This window comes from Otolemur garnettii, unplaced genomic scaffold (assembly GCF_000181295.1).
Source record: "Otolemur garnettii isolate 467f Iridium unplaced genomic scaffold, OtoGar3 scaffold00245, whole genome shotgun sequence".
Classification (NCBI taxonomy): domain Eukaryota; kingdom Metazoa; phylum Chordata; class Mammalia; order Primates; family Galagidae; genus Otolemur; species Otolemur garnettii.
This window is the reverse complement of record NW_003852640.1, coordinates 1,294,288-1,310,633: the sequence shown is the minus strand read 5'-3', so window position 1 is coordinate 1,310,633 and position 16,346 is coordinate 1,294,288. Positions and strand designations below refer to the sequence as shown.

At 57.5% G+C, this 16,346-nt stretch overlaps 2 protein-coding genes across 7 annotated transcripts in view; one reads left to right on the top strand and one right to left on the bottom strand.

Moving 5' to 3' along the window:
• The window catches only part of EEF1D (eukaryotic translation elongation factor 1 delta), a 17,399-nt gene extending 6,407 nt beyond the window's left edge, over window positions 1–10,992 (bottom strand). Inside the window, exons 1-3 of one of the 6 annotated variants that reach the window (XM_012813050.2) lie at window positions 10,825–10,992; window positions 1,622–1,742; window positions 1,160–1,231 (exon numbers count right to left, since the gene is read on the bottom strand). In XM_012813050.2, the coding sequence (XP_012668504.1) occupies window positions 1,160–1,231; window positions 1,622–1,735 (186 nt within the window). In that variant the 5' untranslated portion in view covers window positions 1,736–1,742; window positions 10,825–10,992. Of the gene's footprint in view, window positions 1–1,159; window positions 1,232–1,621; window positions 1,743–1,866; window positions 4,740–10,366; window positions 10,386–10,824 lie in introns of those variants that run through there. The other 5 variants (XM_023508359.1, XM_012813052.2, XM_003802315.3 and 2 more) reach the window with 5 other exon arrangements.
• A 324-nt stretch (window positions 10,993–11,316) lies between these two features.
• TIGD5 (tigger transposable element derived 5) lies at window positions 11,317–16,231 on the top strand. Its single transcript, XM_003802327.3, has one exon. It carries the CDS (start codon window positions 11,317–11,319, stop codon window positions 13,261–13,263), a length of 1,947 nt encoding a protein of 648 aa, XP_003802375.1. The 3' UTR covers window positions 13,264–16,231.
• Window positions 16,232–16,346: the final 115 nt, after the last annotated feature.

Genomic DNA, 16,346 nt, shown 5'->3' with positions numbered 1-16,346 from the left:
GCCTGTAGTCCCAGCTACTTGGGAGGCTGAGGCAGGAGACTCGCTTGAGCCCAGGAGTTGGAGGTTGCTGTGAGCGTGATACCATGGCACTCTACCCAGGGGGACAGCTTGAGGCTCCGTCTCAAAAAAAGAAAGAAAGAAAAAAAAAAGAATCCTTATGAATGACAGAAGACGGCAGGGGGGTCAGAGGAAGGAAGTGAAGGCAAAAGCTGGCAGTGATGAGACTGTCTGCTGGGGCCATGGGCCAAAGAATGTAGGCAACTTCAAGAATCTGGAAAAGGAAGGAAATGGACTCTCTCCTAGAGCCTCCAGAAGGACTGCAACTCTGCTGACACCCAGGATTTAGTCCTGTGAAACCCATTTCGGACTTCGAACCGTAAGGACTAAGAGATGATAAATATGTTGTTTTAAGCTCAGCATGATACCACCTGTGGTAACCAGTTATAGCAGCCAAAAAGAAACTAACACCCAACCCTAGAGGCCAGGACGCCACCTGCATCCCATAGGCTTAGCAAGGTCTGATTCCTCTGAAGTAGGAAGCCAGAGAAACAAGTCTGTCACTTCCTAAAGGATACCCACCACCACCACCCCCAAGCCAGGCCATGGCACAGGGCTGGACACAGCTGCCAGTCTCCACTGCTGATCTTACTCTGGAAACTGGAGGCCAAGTAGAGCTGCAGGGCCCATCTCTGGGCCTCAAGTTTAAGCTGGTGCTGATTCCTTGATCTGAGCTCTACACACTATGAGAAAACCAGCACTCCTTTCCCCTAGCAGGGCAAGACTTACAAGGGCCTGGAGGAATGCCCTCCAGACACATGTTCCCTCCCAGCAGGGAACAAGCAGGAGACTGGCCTCCAGAGCCCGTGCCTACAGTATGCATGTACCCTGTGGGATGACATCACTTATTCCAGGCTCACTACAATGTTAATGCCTCAGAAGCTGCCAGGGCAACAGAGAGGCACACAAAGGATGTGAGAATAAAAACACTCTTTGTGGCAGTCTAGGTCTGGAGCCATCATGTCCCGCCAGGACACAGTACCACACACATCACTCTAATTTTGCTCCAAAGGGGTGAAACAATCAGCATTATGGTGTGGGGGGATCAGGCATGTGGCTTGGCAGAGCATGAGCCCACTGGCACATGGGTGCAAGTACTCACTCCAGCCAGGGATTTCTGGATGTTCTCTCTGGCTCTCGCAATGTCTCGTAGAATCACACTGGCGCCATTCTCCTGCAGTGCAGAAAGAACCAGTCTTTTTCTTGTGTCAAAAAAATGTAACGAGCCTTCACATAGAGCAAAAAGTAGTGTGTAGAGTGAAAGCTCAGTAGGATAGGAAAAAAAAAAAAAAGGGAAGGTGCATGAGGCCCTGGCATGAGCTGGTACATGCACCCCTCAGGGGCTCCATGTGAGGCCTGCCCTGCACTGCCAGGCACTATCTGCTCATGGGCCCAGGAGATGGCAAGACCAGGAGCCAAGAGCATACCCATAAAAGAGCCAGCCACGGCCACCGTCTGAAGAGCCCACTCCCAGCCCCAGGAGCAGGGCTACTCAGCTACAGTGTGTCTAAGCCACGCCTGCTGGGCAGCACCGCCACCCAGTGTCCCCAAGCACAGCCCTCACCTGTGAGGAGCCTGCCATAGGCCCGTTCATCTGCTCATAGAATTTCCTTTCTGCATCATCATACTTGAACTTGTCAAACCAGATCTTCTCATGGACTAGGAAGTTTGTAGCCATTTTTCTGCTGGGATGGGGAGGAAGGTCTAAGTAAGTGTGGCTTAGAGGAGAAGGTTCAAGATAGCTCCTGACCTCACCCTCCCCCACGGCTTTTTGGAATAGCTCAAAATAAGCAGGGTGTGCTACAATACCCCAATCTGTCCGACACCAGTTCTGGGGTTCTGGGCCATCTCAGTCCTTGGTGACAAAGGCGGTGGACCCTAGGGGAAACACGAGTGGCCTCCGTATGAAGGCCCCCCATACACAAAGCACCCTGAGCCCCTAGTACAGTTGCCACTGGTGCTGGGGCAGGGTCCCCAGGCCTTCCTCCAGATCAAAGACTCTTCAAGAACCTCTGGGGGTCCCTGAGGTCCTGTTTTCAACTATAGGAGGCTGGATTTACATCAGTGAAACTACAAACACCAACACTCTGAGTGCAGGAACAAGTGAGAGAACCCAGCTGACCCGACTAGGCCAGACTACGGACATGCAGAAAAGTAAAGTCAGGCTGCTCCAACTTCTGGCCTCCAACAGTGCTGGGAGTATAGGCGTTAGCCACCAGGCCCAGATGAAATTTTTGTTAATGGGAAAAGTGTTTCTCATAAAAACGTGTAATTAGCACATAACAAGCTTCTTCTTCAACAAATAAGTACGTTTCACATTCCTCAGCTTGCTAACATGGTAAAACTCAACAGACACAACAACTGCTCTGGGGACCGCAAGACCAGAAAGCTCAAGAGGTGCTGCTCTGGACCAGGGACCCTGGCCTGTGGGTCACAGCCAGCCTCCACCTGTTTTTGCAAATCACATTTCATTGGTACCACCAGTCACCCGCAGCTGTGCCACACTCACGCAGTCCAAACCACCTCCTCCCTGAACAGCCAAGTCTCTCCTACTACCCATCAAGTGTAACAGCAACCTGATCCTAACCCCACTCTGTCACCAATCTCTGTGTCAAGTCCCCAGCCATCTCTGGGTTTTACCAAGCATCACCTTGGCACAGTGACTGTCTCCACTCCCCCAGGAGGCTCTTGGTCTCTAGGGCACCACAAACAAGACAGGTCAGGGTAGGAAATCCCACCATGGGGTCTCACCCCACTGCCACACCAATGCCCCATCTTGTCAAACCAGCAAATTTAGCCTCACCCGTCTCTGGGAGTCTGGGGACCAAGGTTGGGACCCTAGCTGGGATCTTCCAAGCCCTTCCCTGACCCTCTCACCACACATCTCCCCTCCCCAGCAGGGAACTGTGGCCTGCCCTCTATTTTCCCTTCTGTCTCCAGCCACCTGCCTACAGCTGGTGGGGGTGGGGACTACTCCATTGGTCAGGCCCTAGTCCCCCAGCCCTGGGCCTCCAGACAACCACAGGGGCTGCAGTAGGTGATCAAACTGGGCTCCCCTCACCCTGAGGCCACCTGAGTAGTGCATGCTTGTGTTTGAGGTGCCTATTGCCCCTCAGAAGTGATCACAAACAAGGGAAGCTGGGGAAGGACAGTAGGCACAGGTTCCCCATCCTACCCCCCTAGGGGAGCAAAGAGGCCAAACATCAACTTCAACACTCCCTATCTGCCCTGTGAGCAACCTCATCATCTCAGCGTGTGACGTCCCAGGGTGTGAGGGCTGAGGGGACAATAAGGAATTGCCTAGCCAAAGCGGGAAATGCCGTGTGGGACTGATTCTCCCCTGTGCTGGTCCTTCCCTACCTCCACACCGACAGCCTAGAAGTTTGTAACCCTCAAGGTTAGTAAGTTTGGAAGCTACACTGCCCCAAAGACACAGCATCACTCTCTTTCAAACTGTGCCTGCATCCAGAGGTCTTGGGGACAGCCAACCAGGGCAGGGTGGGGGAACATGAGAAGCCCCAGCTTGGGACAGCTGTCCCTGGGCCCATAGCCCAGGCTGGGCCGAGCACCTGCCCAGCACATTTCTCCTACTTGGGTCTTAGGCTGGACATGGATGGGCCAGAGCGGGGACTGGGCCGGTGAGCCAGGGAGGCAGCTTCAAGGCGCCAGGCCATGTGAAGGGCCTCCGCAGCGTGGTGGCGGCACTCGGCGCTGTCGTAGGTGGGTTTGCTGAGCCAGGGGGCCTCCGCATCCTTGTGCAGAAAGTACCAGCAGGGCAAAGCAGAGGGGGCCTCCCCGTCGACCCGCCGTGACCCGGCCCGCTTGCTCCCCAAGGCGTTGCGGCCCCGCCGGTCTCTGCGGCCCCGCCGGGCACCCTCAGCTTGGCCAGCTCGCTCCTGTAGGCGCACCTTTCCAGGGGGATGGCCATCAAACAGGGCCTCGTAGAAGCCCCTCTCAGCTGCATCATACCGGGGCTTCTCCAGCCATACTTCCTGAACCAGTGCCTGGAGGCTGCCCAGCGGGGGCTGGCCATTGGCTGGCGGGCTGGGTAGGAGGGCCAGGTCAGGGGTGGCCTCCTGCTGGCCTGTGTCAGGACCCCCTTGACTGCAGCCCCCCTGGGCAGCCAGCAGCAGGGCCTGAGACCACTCCACAAAAGCCCGCTCGGCCTGGTCAAAGGAAGACTTATTGACCCAGATCCCCCAGGTCACATGGTGGCAGGCCACCTGGCTGCTGTGGACACAGGGACCCCAAGAGGTTGTGACCGGCTGTTGGGTTGCTTGGGCAACTGCATCTGCCAGCCTCTGGCGGTAGGAGCTCTCTGCCTGATCGAAAAGTGACTTGTCTAGCCACACGTGGTCAGCTGATAGGCCCACAAGGGCCAGGTCTGCCTGGCCGAGCCAGCTCTTAGGGGAGCGCTTCCGCTTCTTCTGCAGGGGCTTCCTGCTGTCATGGCTTCTGCCAGGATCGCTCCTGCAGCTGGTGTCAGGGGCCTCTGCCTCGTCACCATCCTCGATATCCTCCTGGCTGGGCCCATTCATGGCTGGTACCTCAGCCAGGAGCTGCTGGGCAGAGGTGGCGGCTTGCGTGGCCTCATGCTCGTAGAAGCGCCGCTCAGCCTCCCCATACTTGTGCTTGTCCTCCCAGACAGCCTCCAGGGCACAAGAGGTCTTCCTGCTCCTCATCTTCCGGATGCAGCATTGAAAAGCAAGCACAAGAAGGCAGTTGCAACACAGTGGGACACACCGCCTCCCCCAGGCCCTCCCTCCTGGGGGAAGCAAATGGCATTGGGGACAATTCCCAGGGGGTCCATGAGATCAAATTCAAGGACTCAACAATCAAATGAGGGGGGCATTTTTATACAGCCAAAAATATACACACGTGTATGTTTATTCATATTTTAACTTCAAAACTTCCCTTCACTAATCTGACATGCCCCACAGTTCTCCAGAAGGGGTCTAGGATTATGATTTTCAAGCCTCTTTGGCCACAGAAACCTTCTTATAGAACCTAGTTTCCAGACAGAATATAAACAGAATAGACTCAGTTAAATTTGACTTTAATTCTGCGTTTTTGTGTAGGCTACACTCAACCATGCTTCCCCTCAGCACAGCTGCAGGTCTCAGAAAAGGGGCAGCCTCCTTGTGGGTTGTGACTGTCCTCTAGGGGAAGGGCTGGGCAACCAGGCCCAGAGGGTACAGCCCTGCCCCTCCCACCAAAAGGCCAAAGCAATAGGAGACACCAAGGAGGTTGCTGTGACTGCAAAAAAGGGAAGCAACAACAAGTGGACAGCTCCAGCCTCCTCAGCCAGTGCTCCCACCTTCCCAGACTGGGGTACATCGAAGTAAAGGAACCCCAAGAAAACACTAGAGGCCCAGCACTGTGGGGCAGGCTGTAGGGCTCTCCCTCCACTTACTGCTGTGGCCAGTGGATGAGGCTCTGGTCCCAGGTCTGAAGCACACGCCAGCATCCATGCAAGGTCACAGTCTTGCCTGTTGCTTCCTAACCCTCCCGGGGGTGTGCGGGCCCTACCCTATGCCCAGAATGCCTTGGCAACACCCTTCGCAGCAGGAACAGCAGAGGCCTGGGCCACTGCAGGCTCTCGCTCAAAGAGGCTCCTGTCCAGACAGCCAGTGGGTAGGTCTGCTTTTAGGACACAAGTGCTCCTGCTCAGCTGGTTCACTTAGGTGAGGACTGTGACTGTCATGGGACTCTTCCCAGCCATACCCAACTTGGGCTGCACTCTCCATAGCCAGAAGCACCCAGGCCTAACCAACACCTTGAAGCTAACTACTTATGGACATCTCTGCCATCCTGCCACTTCTCTGGGTTTGTCTGGTGGAGCCAGACCCCACTCACATGAGGGGCAGCCTTTGGCCCGGACAGCAGCAAATACTTCTTTTCCTACCACTGGCTGTGGGGTCCACAACCCTCTCCTGACATGCACCCCCAGTGAAACCAAAGCCCATTTCAATGACCCAGTGGCCATGTGGCTGTGTAAATCCCACATAGGTGGAGAGGACTTCTGGGAAAGCATGCCTATTGTGTTCTGAAGCCCATCCTCTGAGGGGAGTGTAGAGGCTGTCAAAGCCTAGGGCTCCCAGCAGGGCCTTCTAACTGGACCAGCAGGAAGCCAGGCCAGGAGATCACATGGGTCCCGGGTAAAGAGAGAGTCCCTGGGCTGCCCCTTCATGCCTCCTCCCCAGGCTGGGGCAGCACTTACCAAGGCCAGGCTGACGGGCAGAGGCTGGGTCAAGGTGGGAGGCGGCAGGAGGAGCCAGCAGGCAGGGCATTGTGACATCACCCACTGTTGCTGAGGGGCAGTGGGCTTTCCTGGAGCCATAGGCCAACCTGGCAGGGCCTGTCTGTCCCCCATCCAACCTCTCTGGTTCCTACAGACCAGCAATTCTAAGCTGGGCTCAGTCCCTGCAGCAAGCTAGCCCTCAATCCCAATGCCCCGCGAACCCTTACTGGCCTAAGTGTCCTCAAACCAGACTCCTGGGGGCTCTCCTGGCAGCAGCTAAGGGAGGAGAAACCATTTCTAAGATTCTGCCAGCAAGAGACTAGGCCACTTAGACCTGGGGCTGCTATCTCTTCCCCACAGGGAGCAGAGTGCCACATGCTGACCTGCCTGGTCCAGGCCAGGGCCCTACTCAGGGCCACACAGTATGTCCTCTGCCGCTGGCCCCCAACAAACCCCACTCCTTCACTTGACAGATGAAGACACCATGGCAGGCTGGCCCTGTACCAGTGGAGTTGGGGTTCCTCAGCAGGGAGGACCAGGGAGAGAGGAGTTTACCAGATCAGACACTGGGAAACACAGTGTACCAGTGCAGGTGGGTACTCACTTTTGCTCTCACCTCCTAGGACAGCATGAAGGAAAAGCAGCAAGGTTAGAGGCAGTCAGAAAAGCTAAGCACGTCAGACATATCAGCTGGGGCAGCCCGAGCAGGCCCAATGTAGGGCGTGGAGGTAGAAGGTAAGTGCCAGACAGACCCACCACCACGATCCCAGGTGGTGCTGAGTCCACTCGCTTGAAGTGGCGATGCTCTGTCATCCCTTGGAGGGGTAGTTCTTGGGGCCATGAGCTGAAGCCCAGGCAGGCCTTGGGGGACAAGTAGGGACCACCATCTGAGCCACCCCCACCTGAACCCAAGGCAACCCGGGACAAGGCAAGTCAGCACCCATTGGTGGCCCTGGATTGCCAAGAACCCCCAGCCTCTCCCCTGAGCTGCCTCAGGCCTAGGCTGGTACAGGAGGTTGGAAGACAACACAGACACCGCCCCCCCCATCAGCAGGCAGGAGGTAATCTGGGCCTAACCAGCCCCAAGATGAGGGCTTTGCTGACAGCAAGGCCCAAGGCCATCACTGAGACAGGGCCTTTCACTCAGCAGGAGTCACTGTCAAGACAGGGCTGCCACTCAACAGCCCCATGTGAGTGGCAAAAGGCTCTCAAGGGACACAAAGGCACCAGATTTGCTCTCCTCAGGGTACACAAAGGGGTGAAAATTTTGCCCTTTATACCTAGGCTGGAGGTCCTGTCCCTTAGCCCATAAGAATCGCCTTATAAAGCCAGCAAGCTCTGGAGAGGCCAGCTGAGTATAGGTGACAGGACCCAGCCACCCACCCCTGCCCTGGTGGGATTGGGGAGTCACCCCCTGCTGCTGAACCTCCAGAGAGCCCTGAGGATCTGTCTTCCTTCTCTAACGGAGTTGTGCCCTCCAAGGCCCCTGCCTACCCCTGTCCAATGCAGGCTACTGCTGAGAGCCCACTTAGGGAGGAGGTACCAGGCACCCTGCAGGCTGAAAAGATGAGGAGGTAACTGCCCCATGGAAGCAAGAGGCCCTGTGCAGTTCTCCTGCAGGAAGTTCTCAGGAGACACCAGAGTCACGCTGAGGCCTTGGCAGCCATGCCTGTCACCTGGGAGGCTGGTCAGCACAGTCCCCAGCACTCCGAGCCACAAACACATGCTGGGGGGGGGAGGGCTGCTGTGTTGACAGTACTGTCTCTAACAGCAGAATAGCAAGTGTGAGTTTAAGCACTTGCTTAAGAATGCACACATGCAAACATATCAGGCTTTCCAGTAAGAGTAGCCCAGAACATGACAGTCAGCCCCTCTCTCCTGTAGTGTACCCAGTAGTGGCAGGAACTTGGTGAAGAGAGAATGGGGCACAGGGAAGAAAGCTGCCAGAGAAGCAGCCTCATAAGCACAGTAGCAAAGACCTAGGGGAATTTGGCCTGAGTCCTCAACTCTGCTCCTGGAAGCAGGCTGGAGTCCAACTGCAGGGTGACCACTAAAGCCAGCCCTCTGAATGCTCTCTCCTGAGAGGTAGCCAGTACCCCCAGATCACCAAGCCTCCATGAGCTACTGAGGGTGCAAGGGTGCTGTGGAGACCAAGCTCTGGAAGGCCCACGTGGCTACCAGGACCTGTGGTGCAGACTGCTGAGTGGCCCTAGCACAGGTGGCCCCAGTAGGACTTGCTGAGTGAACCCCCTGTCCCTCTGCAGCCAAGGAGGATGGCAGATGCTCCACAAACACATGGCAAGGGTATGGGGCACTGCCTCATGGCCTCTGCTCACACAGCTGGGCATTGCTTCCAGTGTCAGCACAGGACCCTCCTGGTTGGAAGAAGCAAGTTAAAGTTGGCAACAGGGAGGGTTCTGAGAGGAGTTGGCTCCCCAGGCCTGGTCCTCCATACTTCCTGCCCTCTAATGGCAGTCTACCTAGGTCACCCCATCAGACAGAGACACACACAGATACACACATACAGAGGGGCACCCAGACTGTCCATCTTCCATAGGGAATTGGCAAGGTGGGTGGGGTCTGCCAGCACCCAGCCTACCTCAACCTACAATACCCTCTCAGGGCTCACCTGGCTGGTCCAGCCCAGCCTGTGGACCAGTGCTTCCCCACAGAACTTTCTGTATCTCCAGTGCCCAAAAGGGCAGTGACTAGCACTTGAAATGTGGACAGAGTGCCCAAGAAGTAGCTTTTTTAGTCAATCACACAGCAGGGCAGCCACATGGGACAGCAGAGTTCATTTGCCCATGGAAGTGATGCCTTTGGTCTTTTGGGGTGGCAAACTCCAAAGGCCCAAATTCCCACTCAGGTGTTTTGCTGTCCAACTCCTGAGTATTCCAGTCCTACTCAGAAATGCTAGCCTGTCCTGTGGCAGGAGGTGGGCCCTGCACACGGAGACCTAGAAGGCTAAAGCTACCTCAGCCACCTGCCCCAGGCCCAGCCAGCCCCCAAAGCAGCCTTGCCTCATAAGCCACCAAAATGCAGTTCTATTTCCAGGCATCTTGTGGTACTATGGCTTAACCTCAACAGCCCCACCAAAGTCCCCACCCACCCCAGGCCAATCCAGCCCCTACGCTGAATCTCACACACACCTAGGCCAGAAGGGCAATGTTTTTACCCAGCAGGGAACCTCCAAGTGGTCATAGCTGCTTAGCCAGGAAGGGGAGGACCCACGGCATGCTGGTACTTGGTGTAAATGTCTCACTGTCACCAGCTTCCAACACCCATATGCTATCATGAAACATTGGCATAGGAGGATGATCTTCATATGCTCAATGCCTACATTTCTTGCCCTTAGCCCTCAAAAAGCTAATGCAAAAGTGCATGGTATTCTTTTTATCCAGTCTCAGGCACATTTGACTCCATGCTAAACCTTGCAGCCACAGCCACATCCAAGCCATCCTGAGCATATGATGGTGAGCAGCAGCGCACTCCTGAGAAATGAGAAAACAAGAGGCACGTACTGAAATGGCCACTGTACAACCGGTAAGGGCACTCACTGGCCCTCTTACCTCCTGGCAGAAGCCATTTTCTCAAGGGACACCCAGGGCTCATTTATTTCTGCCCCATATACTGTGACACCCACCCTACCCCCAGCATACGGCTGGGCACAGAGGGGCCCAGGAAATGACCAAATGGGCTCTGAAGGGTTCATGCAGTCAAGGGCACAGGATAGTCAGAGCTGCAGGGTCTCCCTAAGGTGTACTACTATGTTAATTTAAAAAGCACCCCTGTCAGAGACCACACAAGATTTACCTACACAAACGGCTTTTCTGCACCAGCCCTTCCTTCCCGAAACCAACCCTAACATCCCACAGCTCTCCACCCCACTCCACCCCCTCTGCCTTCTTCCTTCCACTTACAACCTCTGAAAGTGCCCATTTCTCAGGAACAGCACCACCATCTCCTTCAGAGACTGCTGGGACCACTTTATCCAAATCAGGACAACCCTATTCTCAACTAGTGCACAAAATACATTCTTATTCTTGCCCTCACGAGCTGCATCCGTACCTGTCCTTCCTATGCCCACCATAAACGTGCTGCACGAACTTGCAAGGAATACAAGCCCGAAGAGGATCTGCTGAGGAGCAGATGTCGTCAGTCACCCAGAGACGGTTGTCAACAACCCCTAGGCCCCGGTGGCAGGTTTCCACGACCTGGGCCTCGGTGTATGTGGCTGGTTTCCACAGCCGCCGTGTCGTCTGCCGGCCCAAATGCTGCCCAAACCAGGAGGCCCCCGAAGCCCGGGCCTGTCCAAGGCCTCCGGGCCGGCCACGTGGCCGCCGCCCCGCCCTCTGCGCTGGCTATAGAGCCGCACTTGGCCCCCGGCCCCCAAGCCAGCACGCCGGCGCACTTCGTTCCGATTCCCAAGGGCGCGAGCCGTTGGCGCAGCCCGAGCCTCCCGCCCTCCCGGCCCCACGGGGCTCGGTACGCATGTGGCTCCTCCCGGCGGGGGCCGCGGTACTCACACGCCAGCCAAACACACGGCGACCGGGGAGAAACAAGGAGCGCAAAGCGTCTGAGGAAAGGAAGAGCCGCCCAGGCCGCGCACCGGAAATGAAGTTCTGGGCTCTACCAACGGCCGCGGGGGAACGCGGCTCTTGAGCACGTCCCGGCTCGCCGTGCAGACCTTGGTGCGACAAGCCCCAAAACTACAAAGGCAGAAGCCAGGTGGAGACGGCCACTCAGGTCGCTCTTTCCGCAGCAGTGCGCACAAAATGCCAAGAACAGGGCCTCAGCCCATCTAACTCCCTCCACTGTGCATCTAGTGGAGTCGCCCAGCCTTGTCGGGGCAGTCAGCACGCAGGCGTCGCGGCGGGGCGGGGCTGGGTCAGCGCGCCTGCGCTCTCTAAGATGGCCAGACAAAGGGGAGGGCCCCGTGCGGCCCCGCCCCCGGAGCCCCGCCCCGAGCGGTCCGGCGTGTGGCTCCCGCCCCCGTGGTGCCCTCCGCCGCCGCCGCCATGTATTCCGCGGTCCCCGCAGCCGGCCCACTCCCGCGCCGCGCCCGCCGCCCCCCGCCCGGGCGCCCTGCCGAGCCGCCGCGGCCTCCGGCGCCCGCCCCGTCTGCAGCCGCACGGCCGCTGCCCTCAGCCCCCGGGCCGCGGCCGCGCGTGGCAGTGAAGATGGCCTTCCGCAAGGCCTACTCCATCAAGGACAAGCTGCAGGCCATCGAGCGCGTTAAGGGCGGCGAGCGGCAGGCCAGTGTGTGCCGCGACTTCGGCGTGCCCGGCGGTACGCTGCGCGGCTGGCTCAAGGACGAGCCCAAGCTGCGCTGGTTCCTGGAGCAGCTGGGCGGCGAGGTGGGCACGCAGCGCAAGAAGATGCGGTTAGCCAACGAGGAGGAGATCGACCGCGCCGTGTACTCGTGGTTCCTCGCGCTGCGCCAACACGGCGTGCCGCTGTCAGGGCCTCTCATTCAGGCGCAGGCCGAGGCCTTCGCGCGCCAGATCTACGGGCCCGAGTGCACCTTTAAGGCTAGCCACGGCTGGTTCTGGCGCTGGCAGAAGCGCCACGGCATCTCCAGCCAGCGCTTCTACGGCGAGGCCCGGCCCCCGGGCCCAGGCCCCGCGCCTGGACCGCCGGTCAAAGAGGAGCCCGCGCTGCCCACCGGCGCCGGGTCCCTGCCCGACCGCGCCCCGGCCCCGCCACCCCCCTCCGAGGGCGGATACGGCGACGAGCAGATCTATAACGCCAACGTCACCGGCCTCTACTGGAAGCTGCTTCCGGAGCAGGCCACGGCCCTGGGCTCGGGTGACCCTGGGGTGAGGGCCTGCGGCCGGCGTTGGCGGGGCGACCGGGTAACGGTGCTGCTGGCCGCTAACCTGACCGGCAGCCATAAGCTGAAGCCGCTGGTCATCGGGCAGCTGCCCGACCCGCCCAGCCTGCGCCATCATAACCAGGACAAGTTCCCGGCCTCTTACCGCTACAGCCCCGACGCCTGGCTCAGCCGCCCACTGCTGCGAGGCTGGTTCTTTGAGGAGTTTGTCCCCGGAGTTAAGCGCTACCTGCGCCGAAGTTGTTTGCAGCAGAAGGCTGTGCTACTGGTGGCCCACCCGCCCTGCCCGAGCCCTGCCACCAGGATGCCTGCCCTAGAGGACAGCGAGGATACCCCCCTGCGGTGCCGGCCAGAGCCCCTCGGGTCCCCCGAGGAGCTGCAGACACCTGACGGCGCTGTGCGCGTGCTGTTCCTGTCCAAGGGCAGCGGCCGGGCGCACATCCCAGCACCGCTGCAACAGGGCGTGGTGGCTGCTTTCAAGCAGCTGTACAAGCGGGAGCTTCTGCGTTTGGCTGTGTCCTGTGCCAGCGGCTCTCCGCTGGACTTCATGCGCAGCTTCATGCTCAAGGACATGCTCTACCTGGCCGGCCTCTCCTGGGATCTGGTACAGGCAGGCAGCATTGAGCGCTGCTGGCTCCTGGGCTTGCGGGCTGCCTTTGAGTCACGGCCTGCTGAGGATGGTGCTGGGCAACCAGCCTGTCAGGCCGAAGAGGCCGCCGAGCACAGTAGGGTGCTCAGCGACCTCACCCATCTGGCGGCTCTGGCCTACAAGTGCCTGGCGCCTGAGGAGGTGGCAGAATGGTTACACCTGGATGATGACGGTTTGCCTGAAGGCTGCAGAGAGGAGGTGGGCCCTGCACTGGCCCTGACAGCCCCCCCACCCCCAGCCAGCCTGCCCTCTGGCATGGGGGGTGCAGAGGAGGAGGAAGAGGCCAGTACCTACAGTGGCGCCTCCATGCCCACAGCTGGGGAGGCTGTCCGGGGGCTGGAAACAGCCCTGCGGTGGCTGGAAAATCAGGACCCCAAGGAGGTGGGGCCGCTGAGGCTGGTGCAGCTGCGCTCACTCATCAGCATGGCCCGGAGGCTGGGGGGAATTGGGCACTCCCCAGCAGTACCGGATGATGGTGTGTGACCAAGCTGACCCAGTGGCCTTTCTCCTATTCTACTTGGAGGGAGGGAAAACGCACAGTATCTAATCTCCCTTTCTCTCCTCCCCCTGGGGTAGGCCACCCCATGGGTACAGGGGTTCCAGCCCAGTTTGGCCTGGAGGGCCCCTGTTGTTGAAATGTTGTCCTGCTCCTTTGGTCTCCCCAGTCTCGGGGTGGGGAGGGATAGCTAGGACTGAGGTCCCTAGCTCACACTCCTCTGGGGCAGGTGCACGTGTGGGGTCTTCTGGCATGTGAGGCACAGCACCTATCAGCAGTTGGCTGTGTCCTGCTCCGGCCACTATGGACTAGGCCTGCCTCCTACCACTGCCCATTACATGCACTGGACAAGGGCCTCACACTGCTGTTTGTCTAGGGCCCAGGTGCTATGTGGTCCCTGCACTACAGCTATGGAATCCTCTTCACCACTTGGTTTTATTTTTTAAAACATTAAATCCAATTTTATAGATACTCTTTAGAGGGGCCATGAGAAGGGGCAGTGTGGTGTGCTCTCCAGGCTGCCCCCTGCAGTTGCTCTGTAGACTGAAGCCCAAAAGGTACAAGTCTAGAGCAGGGGCTGCTCTCAGAACAGTGCCATGGAGTGAGAAGGGGGACAAAGCCCTGCACTCAGGGCTTCTGGAGGGACTGGGTGCAGCAGTGGGGTGTAGATTTCTGTCCTCTTGTGTTTTGAGTTTTACTTACAAAAATTCCATTCTGAACAGATACTTCATTCTATAGGATGAAGTTAAGAGTCTGCATTTGAGCCCTGGTGTCTTGACCAGTGACAGAGGAAGCTCCCAGATTCTTCATGGGCCACAGACCACTTTTGCCAGCCCCAGGGCCCAGAGCCACCCAGCCTGCCCCAGAACAGGCCCCAGCACTGACAGCCACCTGGGCAGTTCACAGTGCCTTAGCCCCACACTCTCCTTGCTCCACCTATCCCAGCACCCCATTCAGACTTTCCCACCTTTTCTGGCACTGCCCAGGTTGTGGCTGAGGAGCTGCTTCTGGGCTGCCCAGTTTGGAAAAGAGAGAAAAGGGTTCCAGTGACTGTCCAGCACTTGTGCTGTTCTGCTACTCAACCTGGGTCTAGGTTCAGAGCCCTGCTGGTGGTGTGGGACTCAGATGCCCATGCATCTCCAGGTAGTGATGGGGTCTGCCTTTACAGAGGTGTCGCCCTGAAGCCCTGTGAGGGGCAGGGGCCCTCGGGTGCTCTCCTGAGTCTTTGCCTGCTCTCAACGTCCTAGTACTAGTCTAAGCCTTGAGAACACAGAGTTGGTGAGTGCAGAGGGCTTGCACATAGATGGCGGGTCTGTAGAAGGATGGTGAGCAGCTAGAGGGAGTGCCCCTCAAATACTTTTCCACACAAGTCCTTGGGACCACCTCTATCCAAAAACATCTCTGCAAAACCCTTATACATATATCTCAAGTTGGAGACCTGGAAAATTTGTAAGAAAATAGCTCAGCTGACCAGACTCAGCTGTTGCTGGAGTCTACCTGGCCACCTGTTTCTGGCCTCCCTAGACCTGCAGACCTATCCAGGGCTGGCCCTGAGTCTCTCTACTGCCCAACCTGGGCTTTAAGAATTCTGATGTGTTTTGCCCCATGAGCCTCCCCAGCAGCACAGGTAATAGGGCTGGGAGCAGCTGGTCTCCTGGGTGAAGGCCACACAGGCCAGGTGAGGGCTGTACACTTGGGCTTTGACACACAGCCTTTGGTGACTGCCCTTCAGCCTGGCTTCTTGCCACCATAGCCGCTCCTTTGGCAAGGTTTTCATCTCCAGCCTTCCTCCCAGTTTCAGTCCCTCTTGTTGGCCTGTGCCCAGTGAGGTGTCATACTGGGCAGGGGAGAGAGAAACAAGACTCCTTATGTCTCACTACCTGCCCTCTCCATCTGAGGCCCAGGTGGCTCTAGTCTGTTCCCCAGTACCCAGATGGTTACCTTCCATAAACAAGGCCAGGTGTGAGCTGGTGGGGGGTCCATAGGAACTTCTTAAAGTCTGCCAAGTAAGGGTCTGCCTCTTGGCTCAGCAGCCCCGCCATGAGAGCACTCAAAAGGTCTCTAGCATAAAGTCCATGTATATAGTAGAGCAGAGGCTGAAGCCCCTGAGCCCTGCTTGTGAGGATGCTCTGCCTGACTCCATGGGTAGTCCTTTACGGACTCTCAGGGCCTGCCACCAAGCACCTTGATAGGTGATAACCTGGTGTCCTGTTTTACCCCCACCTTCTAGCCACCCACCTCTGTGAAGTGAGGCCAGTCGGGTAGCAGGAGCCTTTTGGAAGGATATGTGCCCTCTTGGGGCTACATTTCTGCTTGGCCTCCCTCCCCCTTCACCTCAGTTAACAGCTGGGCCACCCTCTGGTTTGTGAGCCAGTTGAAGCTGCAATTCTTCTTTTAACTGGCCACCAGTCCTACAGGCATGTGGGGACCCCTGTGGCCTTGGAAGTGCAGACAGCCCTCCTGGTTCAAGCAGCATGGCAGAGGCCACCAGCCCCCACCTCCACTCCTGTTCACAGCTCTGTGATTAGGATCAAGGAAAGTTCTTAGGGTTGGCAGTCTCTATCAGGCTTATTGTGGACTTCTGGGCTTGGGGGAGGCCAGTGAAGAGAAAGCATGTAGGACAGTAGGATGAGCAGATGCAGACTTGTGCTGAAACCACTGCTAGCTGCATGTACTTAGAGACTGGGTCAGCGGAAAAGGAGGCACCCTAAGCTGAAGGGCTAGTTCCACAGAGAACATATCCTCTTTTACTACCTAATTGGCATTGCCTGTGAAGAGCCTGGTGGGACCTGGGTACTGTCTTCCACCATCTGCCCCTGGCTGAGTGTGCTCAAAAGCAGGCTTTGGACTGCTTGGGGCACTCCTAACACTGAGCCTTGGTCATAGCTAAGTTCAGTTGGCCAGAGGGCCTAGTAGTGCTTTATATAATAAATGCTGAACATGTCATCTTCATGAGTACCCCAGTTTAAAAGTCTTATTTGACTCAACCCAATGCTTGAGCTCCCCATAGATAGTTGGGGCAGGGGGCATATGTGTGGAATGACGTTGATTAAAGGAGGTACCACGATCA